This window comes from Colletes gigas, unplaced genomic scaffold (genome assembly GCF_013123115.1).
Source record: "Colletes gigas isolate AHSC1104 unplaced genomic scaffold, ASM1312311v1 Colletes_gigas_Sc00016, whole genome shotgun sequence".
NCBI lineage: Eukaryota > Metazoa > Arthropoda > Insecta > Hymenoptera > Colletidae > Colletes > Colletes gigas.
Window position 1 is genome coordinate 2235942 of NW_025106645.1, and position 12372 is coordinate 2248313.

A 12372-nucleotide genomic window follows, 5' to 3' on the forward strand; every position below is an offset into this window, starting at 1 on the left:
TCTTTGCATAAAGTATAGATCAACGCATAATATATGCACACCTTGGGATAGCAATTTTAGCCCGATAATAGATTGCTACTTGTCGCTTGTCTGTTTTCCCTTTCATGCACTGCACAGTTGGTGTTTTCCTCGTTACTCCGCCAGTTGATCAGAGCCCTCTTTGTTAGTAACTTTATATTAGTTATCGCCATTGTTCCTTTTACAGTGCTTATGTGTTCGCGTGTTTTCTCCGTCTTTTCGAAGATCTATCGTAGCCATTCTCCGTGGTACTGTGATCAGTGATCCGTTTGTTAACGTTTCTTAGAATGTAGCGAAGATCCAACGCGACGCTCTCTAAAGATACGTAATATGATAATCGTAACGGGCGAAAGAACCATCCATTTGTGCTTGTTCCTTTCAAACTAAAGGAACATGTGCTATCTATACAGTGGCTATTAATGTGATACTCTTATGAAAAAATTATTGCGTGTAAGATGGCAAAAGACGAAGGGGACGATCTCCTACCAGACAAAGACGCGGCAAAAGGATTCTACGCGAAATATGAACCCAAAGAAATCCTTGGAAGGTTCGTCACGTGATATTTGAAAAAAGATAATAACAACATAGCATACTATTTTTATTTGTTCAGCAAGCACGCGTAGTATGATAGATATGTTTCTGTTTATATTATTAGACTCTGGTGTATTGCAATTACAATAAACGAACTGTGGGATTTGCCGCCTCGAACGAACAAGTTAACCTGTTCAATTATATAATTCAATAAAGTTAAACGCATCGTATCCAACGACACTTTGTTTTCTAGTCTAATCAAAATTAGAAAACCCGTTCAAAATCATGGTTCAAGTTTTAGACAGACTATTTGCAACATTGACGAAACGCTGTACGAAAACGAAAGGTTCATTGTGTCAAACAATTACGTCTCGATATACCATTTTACGAAATGCATTCAATTCTTTGTATAAATCGATTAAGGCGCAGCAAACGATATATTAGTATCGAAATTCTTGACAAAATAAAAAGGAACATACACAAATGCACCCGTATATGTCACTTACAGTTTTAAAGATGTTTATTTATACAGCACTGACGTTAATACGAGACAAAAAGATAATAATACTGTATATAAGTAAATACGAAATATATTCTGTTGTTCCGAAGTTTTTTTTAAAAATATTCTTTATCCTTTTATAATCAATTTTAAAGTAATGTTTCTCAAGATAAATGAAATGTAATATTATTTATAGAGGAATATCTTCCACTGTTAGAAGATGTATAGAAAAAGAAACAGGCATAGAATATGCAGCTAAAATCATTGATATTAGTAATGAAACTAATGATGATGGTAATACTATGAAAGATGCTACATTACAAGAGGTGCATATTCTTCGTAGAGTAGCTGGTCATCCCTATATTAGTAAGTTTCCAATCATATAAATGCAAAGAAAATAGTTTCCATAGCATTTTTGTCGCTTATAATCGATGATTTTTATTTTTTCCAGTTGAATTGCACGATGTCTTTGAGTCTAGTACATTCATTTTTCTAATTTTTGAAATTTGTAAAAATGGAGAGTTATTCGACTACCTCACATCAGTTGTTACTCTTTCCGAGAAAAAAACACGTTACATCATGAGACAAGTGTTTGAAGGAGTCCTACATATACATAATCAAGGAATAGTACATAGAGATTTGAAACCAGAAAATATATTACTGGATGATAATTTAAATGTGAAAATAACAGATTTTGGTTTCGCCAGAGTATTAAAAGGAGAGGACAAATTATATGGTTTGTAATTATTTTATAAAACCTAGTTTACAATGCATTCGCATAATCAATAAGAATGTCTAATTTTGATTAGTAACTTTCTGTTGTAGATCTCTGTGGTACTCCTGGATACTTGGCACCAGAGGTGCTGAAGTGCAATATGTTTGAAAATGCAGAAGGCTATAGATACGAAGTTGACATGTAAGCCAATTTGATTTAGTATAGATCCATTGTTTAGATATTTGTACAATTAAACACAGTAATACAAGAATTTTTCTGTTTTTTTTTCTCACATTTTTCAGATGGGCCTGTGGAGTAATTATGTTTACATTGTTAGTTGGTTGTCCTCCATTTTGGCATAGAAAACAGATGGTCATGCTTAGAAATATTATGGAGGGGAAGTACTCTTTTACATCCCCAGAATGGGCAGACATAACAGGTAATTTTTATTTATTATTATTATATGTTTCTCGGGAGAATCTGATCGACGACGACGGGAAATTTTATATTTTTGACACACATTCCCTCTCTCCTCCAAATCTTACGTCGATGGTTAAATATTAGTTTGAAAATATAGTAATTGTTTTACTTCGAGAAGTTTTAACAAAGGAATTAATATCCGCTCGAAAACTACAAATATACTTTACAAATGTTTACAACGCGCGGAGCGTATTTCTAACGTTATAAGATTGCCTATTGTAAATATTTTCGGTATAAGTTCGTTATTTTATGGCTTTTTAATGTACTTTTAAATTGGTGTAATGATTTGACTTTGATTTGATTTCCAGAAGCCCCAAAAGATCTGATAAGAAAGTTACTAGTCATTGAGCCCAAGAAGAGAATTCCTATTAAGGAAGCATTAGATCATTCGTTTTTCCATACAGTGGTAAGTCTTTCATTATTATACAATTTGTATCACAATATGTAAAATAGAAAACAACAGTTCTCAAACATTTATCACTTCGTAGAAAATTATAGTTAATTAAGTTTACATTTTTATTTGTTTGCTTTATGTGTTCAACACTATATATATATTCATAGCAGAACGCACTTGCTTAACCACTCTCGTAAACGGAGTACCGAGTATCATTTTTCGAACTTACGTTTAGTCAGATTTATAAAGTGTATTAATTTGGAAGCGGTTTTTATAAAGGAACAAAACCGATAATATCAATATAAATAGAAAATTACTGGAATTACAGCTGTGGGATCAAGACATCGCTCCACTAAAACGTTCACTATCAACTAATTCTCGGCGTCTGAGTAGGATATCTCAGTTAGCTTTGGTAAATTATTTTTGTTTTTATTTTGTTTGCTGTTAAGTGTGAATTCGCTTGATTATAGTTTTTACATAATATATAACAATTAACAGTTTAGTTTTGATTAATATTTGAAATTGATTAAAAGTATACATAAAACGTATATATTTAGTTGGTTTTGTAATTTCGTTCAGTGCTCTATAGTATACTGAAGTATATTACATCGGAACATTTACACAAAAAAGTAAGGAGCAAAGCATAAAAACTTGTTAATATCGGTTATAATTATGGATAACTGATTTATAACAAATAATATATTTTTTAAAAAAACATCACATTTTGGCTTAAAGCATGATAAAGATTTATCAAAGCATGGACATGAATCATTGGGAATGAATCGATAATATGAATGGGAATATTAATACTACTCTTGCATGATAAAATAAAGAATTTAAAGCATACAGTGTTTTGAAATTTTTATGTGTACATATATGTATATACACATTTTAATTTGTCACTAATTGTCTATACTTTTCGCGTAACCGTTGTCAAGATAATTTTTAAACAACAGTCACATTGCAAAAATCTAAATTAATCCACTGTTTTAGTATGCATATCATTACTAACATTACTCTCTTACTTTACACAACACATATTTGTTGTTGTTTAATGAGATTTTTATTACAGGAAACTGCTTAATAAACATTGAAATCTCATATTATTTAAATATTTTCCCGTTGTTATCTTAGTTTATATTTTGTACAGGAATTAAAGGCAAAATCATTTAACGCACGAAAAAGATTCCAATTAGCTATCATTTGTGTTCGTGCGGTTGTCCGTATTAAACGGCTCCATACAACACCCGAGCCTCTTTCGACCCATGTGGCATGCACTGATCCTTACAGGATTAAAATTTTACGAAAGGTACTGTTTCGTATTTCTTTTGACAAATATATAAAAAATATATATTATAAAATGAAATTAATTTTTATGTTAATTACGTAAAAAGCTTTATATAATTTATAAATTAATTTATAAATTAAATAAAGTTAGTTGATTGAATCGTAAGTTATACAAAGTAATATCTTGTATAACTTTTATAGGTCGTCGATGGTTGTGCATTCAGAGTTTATGGTCATTGGGTAAAAAAGGGAGAAGGACAAAATCGAGCCGCGTTATTTGAAAACACACCAAAGACAGAACTGAAGCACCTTTATGTTAGTAATTTGAGCAGATAACCAATGTTTTAATAAAACATTGTTTAGTTAAAATTATTAATTCTTTAGTTAGTCGACATTTACAGTATCTAAACAAAATATTCAGTAAGAAAACAGTAAAAAAATAAGTAACTTGCCAAAAGGTAGGTGTCAATACTTTCTCTTGGTTCTGTTTAAATCTGCCGTAAAATTAGGTAAACGTCGTCACGTGTTAATTGTCTTTAGATATTGTAAAATAATGGAAGACGTTAATTGGATTGTTGAATTTCCAAATTTTTTTATGTAAGAATGGATTTACATATTTATTGTTTCTATAGGCCTGTTATATGGTCTTATTCGTTATTTAAAAGTGTAGTGCTGCTCAATAAATAGAAATGATAAACTTCTCAAACAAAAAAAGAAAATATTAAGAAATGTGAAAAATTATGTTAGTGATATGCTACAAACCTTTAGCATCACACTTTTGGAGTGTGTTTTGTGTTTAGATAAAGTATTATATTCAAAACAGTTTGTGAAACTATTTTTTGAATATTCTATCTTAAATTAATAATAATTTTTTCTTTACAGTATTTACTGCTCTTTTCATAGCACAATATAACATAAAACAACTTATTTTCAAATAAAAAAAAATAAGTTTGAGAACAAATTTCCTCGTGTGCTAAAAAAGGAATTAAGACTTTTAAAATAATTATATGTTGAATGTAGATAAAGGTGCTTATGCGTACAAACATAAAAATACAGTATATGCATAAAGAATTACCGTTTTGTTCCATGACTATATTTCTTATGTTTGTACATTTCTATAAAATATATCCAGTAGCCACATAAATAAGAGTTACATAATTTACTACAAATCAGCAACACATACAAAATTAAATTTTTACTAATACTTTTACTGTAATATATTGTTAAATTATATTTTGTACAACATTAATAATAATAAGTGAGCATTAAGTACAGCAATAATTATGATAGTAATTCATATGAAATTCCATTTTAATACAAAACAAGTTTAAATTAAAAGTAAACAGTAAAAGGTTTAGAAAAGTTTATAGGAAAATTAAAAATACGAATTATGCGTAATTCCAAATTTATTCAAATTCCTAATGAAATAATGTATTCCATAGTAATATTATTTACTAAGATCTGCATGTAGATTATAGTATATAATATTTTGTGCAAATTCTAGTCATATTTTATACTGCTGAATTTGTTTTAGATTATAAATTATAAAAAAAATGTGTGAAGTTTAATTAATGTAAAAAAAAAAATTAGGGATTGTCACCTAATTTTCAATAATTTGTAGCAAATTGCACTAAATTAAAATTGATATTATCATTTAAAAGGTTACAAAGAACAAATCTGGAAAATCATATTAATACATGTACCTATAGTGATACATATTTTGTGTAAAATGTATATTTTGAAGTAAAATATTTTTGCAAATGTAATAAATTATATTTTTATTCCTCTCTTTAAAAAAGTGATTTTTACTCTTTACACATAGTTAAATTTTATTATCTACAGTAAAGGCGATTATATTTTGTATATTTGTAGTAGATTTGAATTCATACTAAGGGTATATAATGTGTATGTGCATAAATGTACTTGTGTAATTACACATTACAGCTTGTGTAATGTGTTACTTATGGGATATATCTACATAATAATAATATACTTTTTGAAAAAAGTGAAACCTGAATTCAATCATTATAAAGAACTTATAAATCGTTTAACCCCCACCATTAACTTCCTACTTTAAGTTTTTAAGCACTATACAGGGTGTTCGGCCATCCCTGGAAAAATTTTAATGGAAGATTCTACAGGTTAAAATAAGACGAAAATCAAGAATATCAATTTGTTGTTTGATGCTTCGTTAAAATGTTATTAAAAAATTAAATTGAAAAGTTTCAAATCATCCTGGAAAAAATTATTTTCGGTTGTACGGGTCAGTTACAATCATATTTGGTGAATTCACATACCCCTGAAATCCTACTCACTTTCGACAAAAAAATTCAGTACGGGCGGAACTTTAAACGTTAATAACTTTTTAACGAAATCTCCATCAACAAATTGGTATTTTTGATTTTCGTCTTATTTTGGCATCTAGAATCCCCCATTAAAATTTTTCCCAGGGATGGCCGAATACCCTGTATACTTTAATTTTTTGTAACATGTCCCATTCTGTACGATTTTTTTTTTTAAATTATTTTATTTCAACATGCTTGGGATATTTAAACCCCATGTGTACAATTTAAAAATTAATAATAAGTGCATGACGTAATATTCAAAATATCTACGTCAATTTGATATATTTTTGTTTTAACTTGAACAAATTTAACAAGCAAATCATTTAAAATACGTTACAGAAAAATTAATTTTGTTCAAATAAGAACGTTTAAATTCTATAGTAATATTTTTTATCGGTGTACCTTTTAAACAAACGAAATAACCTAGGTACGTATTCGATGACTCTTCAAAAATACTGGAACGCGTTATTCCGAATGTCACTTGGTCGAAGAACACGATACGCACATTTTATTCTATCGATAAAAGATGGAGATTTACGGGAACGCGTGTTTTATTAAAATCGAAACAAATTAATAAGAAATTAACGCGATTAGTTTTCGAAAAAGTGACGGTACATAGTTTTGGCGCGCGCGCAAAGGTAAACAATGAACTGTATGCTTCGATACCGTAGAAGTGGCAACAGCGTACAGCCCGATCCATGTGACAGAGAAGGAACGTGACAAAAGGTGGCAGAGGGTGACGCCGCCGAGATCGGAGTGAGTGTTTGCCCGGGCGAGCCGGGTGTCGGGTGTGCTGTGTACGATTGTCGCGATATTCGTCCGTTCTGGCGTCCACCGGAAGGTAAGCCTGCTCGTAAAGGATATCGGCTGGCTCCGAAATCTCGTTTCGACATGTTTTTCGCGATGATACCGAAGGAAATTTAAGAAAATTACGAAAAAAGTGCACCGACTAACGAGCAATATACAGCAGCTCGACACTTCTCTTACACGCCCAGCGGAGTGCTGCGTCACATGGGCTGCGTTCATTGGTCGATACAGCCAGGTGACGTCATGAGCCGCGCTTTGATTGGTCTATACCTCGGACCCCAGACACGTGAATCGTGGCCAAGCAAGCATGGCTGTTGATGCGCAGTGGTTAGCACTTGTAAAATGTTTCTGCCACGCGCTAGATCGATCAGGTTATAATCGTCGTGTGCTGTGAAACGTCGTGAGATCGTCTACTGTTCGAAAACTTACGAGTGCCTCGTGATTTTCCGCATGTGTCGCATGTTTGACAGCGGAAATACCGCAGAAATTCTCGCAAGAAATTGATTTCTACCGTGAAAGTGGGTTCCAGCGTGTTTCCATTGTGACCGAAATACAGTCGCAGAGTACCTGTAAGTTTCTGGTTATTTTCTATGCATTTCTGGTGTTACCACACCCGTTTAAAAGCCTTCGTGGAACATTATCTCGTCAGGACTATCGCCTATTTAATTAACATGTGTATAGGTGGTTGCGTGGCGTGTTTTCCGTGCCATAATAGACCCAGCCAATCGCACGGTACTTCAACTCATGACGTCACGTTATCGCAAGTTCCTATTGGTCAACGGTGCGTGTGTCGCCCGTCTAACGTGTGTGTCGCTTTGTCAGTCTGAGGAGCTCGTTTGGTGTATGGCACGCTTCTTGACTTTTCGTACTCTTCTAAGCAGCCTCTCCTTTACCAACTCGACGTAGTGCATCGTTTTTCTTTCCCATTTTTGCATGGTTGCGCGTACACGAAATGCAATTGTACCTCTGCGTGATCGTGGTACGCTTTCGCGATTACGCTGCCCGGGATATATCTACTTTTCAAATCAGCGGCGGAACCTCGTTTCTCTGCTTCGCCTTTCCCGCCTCTGTCCCGTGAACCTTGTTTCTTCGGTGACTGATTTCTCGGACTGCGCAGCTGATATTCTATACACTGTACGTGCTTGTATTCGCGAACACGCTCTTGCGCGTACGAACGCCACGTAACGACTCTCGTTCCTGCTTTCGATGCTACATCACGAGAACAGTTAAACTAATCTGACTCGCCTAAATGCAACGATGCCTTATAAAACGAGTACGTACATCATTTTCGTAACTTGGAATCACTTTTTCTTTTGTCAGTCGAAGCTCCTAAATTGACAAAATATAATTGTTTTGAATTTTCATTTTATAATTTTTTCGAATCTTTGTTAATTTTATGAAGTCAGATTTTATTTTGACACATGTAAATACATTGATTTGTTTTGATAATCGTTTAGGGCATAGATATTCAAAATCGATTCTAACTTTCGCATCGTATACAAAATTAAGAAAGCAGTGTTTGGCTTTTCCCCTCGCATAAACTTTATTATATTTCACACATTATTCGATGAAAGTTAGCGATGCAATCTTAAATCGAATTGTTCGGAATAAAATAATTTTTGGAGGAGCGTATTCGTGATTTAATTCGGTAATGCAAGTGCTAAACATGCTGCATAAACAATATTCGCACGTTCTGCGTGTTATCTTCTTTTTTGACTCTTAGATTGTTTCCAGCGAACGGAACTCAAGATGCGTGCTAATGCTCTGCGCTTCATGAAAGCGCACGTTGCGCTTGCGCATCTTCACCGTGTGGTATTACGAAGACGGTACGTGGGAGGGGATAAAGCTTCCCGCGCGAGTGCGTTGCGTCACGCGTACGTCACGTGACGTATCTCAGACACCGGTCGTGTCGTACCGTCTGCAACTCTGTTCAAACAAGCTAATAATATTGTCAATCAACAAAGTTTCGAACGTTAAAAGAGCAATCATGTAGCCGGCAATCGTGTAGTACGTTATCGAACAATCCGCGACTGTGCATCTAGGAGTAAAACGAACCGTGACATGCGTAAGTTTTTCACGGGCACAGCAGTTGTACTTTTCGTGACGTCGATCGAAACAAATTCGATTAATCGATTTTCGTCCGCTAGCCTCCCCTCCTTTTGTGCATCGAGTAATTTTCGGTGCGGTGAGAGAAGTACAAGTGAGAAAATTAACGTGATTATTTCCATTATTACGGCCTTTCTTCGCGCGTTTGTCAAGGTCGACGGATCGCTAATTCTCCCTATTTCTTTGCCCGACAATGACATCGTGGTCTGGTGCACTTTCGGTCTAACGAGATCGTTCTTTTTATTTTTCGTGCGCAGATTGCCACCCGCGGCTGGCAGCAGCAGAAAAAGAGGAGGGTTGAGACACGAGAACGGGCTCTCGACTTCTTCGTCCTCGCGAGCCGGCGACGGGAATCGACGGTCCGATCGCAGAGTCTCAATCTCCCGAAGGATCGTAAAGAAGAACAGAGCTCGTCGTGGATCGAATCGGCAACGTCAGGATGAGCCTGGAAACGTTGCTGGAAGCAGCGCGGTTTGTCGAACAGCAGGAGAAGAAGAGGGAGCGCCTTGCAAGCAGCTCTTCCTCCTCCTCCGATCATCCGCTAGTCGTTGTTCCCCACTCCAACCATTACAACTCCAACGAGCCACGTGGTGAGTACCACGCGCCACTTTTCGGCGACCGTTCGCTTATACGCGTTGTTGATCATTCTACGCGAAATCGGACACTTTTTGGAGTAATATTTCGAATTTTGCTGAAACGGAAATTTGGTATAGTCTTAACGATATGTGATAGTGTCTCCAAGTATTTTAAACAATTTTGAAAATTATTTATTTTACCGGTGTGTAAAAACTGGTGTTATTTTTCACCCCTTTAAAATATAGAATGTTGCAAAATCCTTGCAATTTTTTAACAACAGTTGAAAATATTAGTTAAAAATTCGTACTTTGTACTGTTCATTTGTATGTAAACTTGGTTTTTATTTATTTCCTCGATGGGCAAGAAAACTGTTTTAACCACGAATCGTAATAAACTAATCATCAATAATATTTCTTAAAATATTATTTGTCCAACGTAGTACAAACAGCAATGTTCAAAATGTCGAAAAAATCTTTTAGTTGCATTTAAATATTGTTAAAAACTACAACGCATCCCAGTTTCAGCAAAATCCAAAATGGTTCTCCATAAAGTAACCGATTTCGCGTGGAATCGCCTGAATGAATATGTAGAATGGCTTAACGCACAGGATTGCTTTCTCGAAATCTTCCATAAGCTCGACACCTGTCAAGTGTGGAGACAAACAACGTTACTAAATTTATGTTTCTTGTAGCATTGTGTATATTTGCATAAAGTGATCGAATTTCGTGAAAAATTTCGGTGAATATTTCAACGAAAACACGTTCGTTTCTTGTAACGTATTTTATTATTCTAAAAATGTACACGCAATTTTCTATTTATTTTATGATGGTTAATGTCATTCTATGTTTGAAAGAGAATCGTTGTAACTACCGTAAAAACTCAATAATTCAAACCCATTAATGTTGCATTTTTGCATCAATGCCAGCTAATTAATGGGTTAAATTGGCTGCGATTGGGAAAATTTATCGCATAAAAGTTGAGAGTTCAATTCGTGCGCGTGAATTGCTTTTTTCACTTGGATGAAACCAATTTACCGGCGGATTTAGTTCTTTTTTCTTTTTTTGTAGATTCATTCATCTCGTTGATAAAAAGATCAATTGAATTGTTCCCCTTGCAACGCGAATCGATATCGAAACGTTTGCGTGGCGATAATTAACATTTTTATCGCGGTAGAAAATGATTTCATTATTCCGTACAAAATGAGAAACACTGCAGCGTACATGCGAATAGCACGCGATGACCCACGCGTTCACCGCCTCCAAATTAGGTATGATTTCCCTCGCAACAGTGATTCTCAGACGCCGCCGATAGTCTTCTATAAAACGAATGGTGGAAAGTTCCATAAATCATTATCTTTGACAACGTATGCACGAATTTTGTTTACATTTTGTTTACCCTCGACGGTCGATTAATTATTGCAACGTCAACGACGATGATCGTATCGATAAAAATCGCGAAACTAACTGGTCGATCGGTCGAAGGGGGACTGATCGTCGTGTCCCTTCGATTCCCGCGTTTTCCCAGGTCAATGACTCTCAACCGGCCGATCTTGCAAAGCGAGTCTTAGCACACGCGAAAGAGTTCTCGAGCACGAAACGCGTCGACTGCACGCTACTATGCCATCGGTCTCTTTCTCTAAGCCTGCGTTGACTTCGCCCATCAAACGATCCACGCGATAACCTTCTCAAAAAACTCGCGGCACAACCTGGCGCGCTGGTGATTGCAAGCTATACCGATCATTGTCGAGGTGAACCGGTAATCACGCGGCTAACACGATTCCGCGGTAAAGGCCCCAACGGTAGCCTTTCACGGTTCGCGTCTCCACGCGACGTTGTTTTCGGTGTCTCCGAACTCCTCCCCGGTATCTCGAATGCTACAAACGCGAACGTACGCCCGACGGATAGACAATCCAATTATCTCGCGTCGCGGCTTTCCACCATCTCGAGAATCGATTAAACGTTATCTCTGCCGGTCGAGGAGTCGAAGGTTTTTCGTTCGGTGGTCGCATCAGCGCGTGAAAGTGTATCGCGGATCGACGGGACGGGACGCGATGCGAAATGTTTACAAGTTTCAAGGAGATACAGGAGGTTGAGAAGTCAAGAGAAGGTAAAAGAAGAGGGGATGGGAAGGCAAGAGCGATTTAGTCGGCCGTATGCATCAGGTTCCCCTCTGGTCGTCGATCCAACGCGCACGAAGCTATCGGAAACGTGTGCACGTAGAGAGACCCACTAGGCACGTATAAAGGCAAAGAGGCAACGAAGGGTGGCGGAAGTTAGGACTTAGGTGGGAGCCGCGGAGAGACGGGTACGCGTGTTGGGTTAGCGAGCGAGCGAGAAGGTGGGTTGGAGGGGGACAAGGGGAAATTGTGTGGCAGGGAAACCGGGCGAGGAGATTGCGAGGATTAGGGTGGTGGGGAGACGTGATCTCGCTTTTGGAGGGGTAACGATGGTGACCGTGGTGCTACGGTGACGATGGTAGGAACGAACCTGGATACTAAGGCGTAGCGGGGGTAGGGGGAAGTCAGAGGGACCCCCGGTCACTGACTCTAGAAACTACGAGCAGCTTTTGTGCTTCATTCACGAGCGCGCCACCTACTCGCGCACTGGCGTTATGT

The 12372-nt window shown here is 36.3% G+C and overlaps 2 protein-coding genes across 5 annotated transcripts in view; both read left to right on the forward strand.

The window, feature by feature from the left end:
- Positions 1–121: 121 nt before the first annotated feature.
- Positions 122–5194, forward strand: LOC122400146 (phosphorylase b kinase gamma catalytic chain, skeletal muscle/heart isoform). Of its 2 annotated transcripts, XM_043401433.1 has the most exons (9): positions 122–565; positions 1245–1414; positions 1500–1784; positions 1874–1964; positions 2066–2202; positions 2552–2649; positions 2966–3049; positions 3788–3946; positions 4126–5194. In XM_043401433.1, the coding sequence occupies exons 1-9, from the start codon at positions 474–476 to the stop codon at positions 4258–4260; spliced, it is 1251 nt and encodes a 416-aa protein (XP_043257368.1). In that variant the 5' UTR covers positions 122–473; the 3' UTR covers positions 4261–5194. The 2 variants fall into 2 exon arrangements, with proteins under 2 accessions (XP_043257368.1, XP_043257369.1); XM_043401434.1 differs by lacking the exon at positions 2966–3049.
- Positions 5195–7044: 1850 nt separating this feature from the next.
- Positions 7045–12372, forward strand: part of LOC122400092 (max-binding protein MNT-like) — a 40901-nt gene continuing 35573 nt past the window's right edge. For all 3 annotated transcript variants that reach the window (XM_043401325.1, XM_043401327.1, XM_043401328.1), the window contains exons 1-2: positions 7045–7645; positions 9440–9772. In XM_043401325.1, the coding sequence (XP_043257260.1) occupies positions 9622–9772 (151 nt within the window). In that variant the 5' untranslated portion in view covers positions 7045–7645; positions 9440–9621. The remainder of the gene's footprint in view (positions 7646–9439; positions 9773–12372) is intronic.

Coding starts and splice junctions, on each gene's coding strand:
- LOC122400146 (XM_043401433.1), top strand. CDS start 474: ATGGCAAAAGACGAAGGGGACGATCTCCTACCAGACAAAGACGCGGCA. Junction 1,785..1,873: donor AGGAGAGGACAAATTATATG/GTTTGTAATTAT, acceptor TTTCTGTTGTAG/ATCTCTGTGGTACTCCTGGA. Junction 3,050..3,787: donor GGATATCTCAGTTAGCTTTG/GTAAATTATTTT, acceptor TATTTTGTACAG/GAATTAAAGGCAAAATCATT.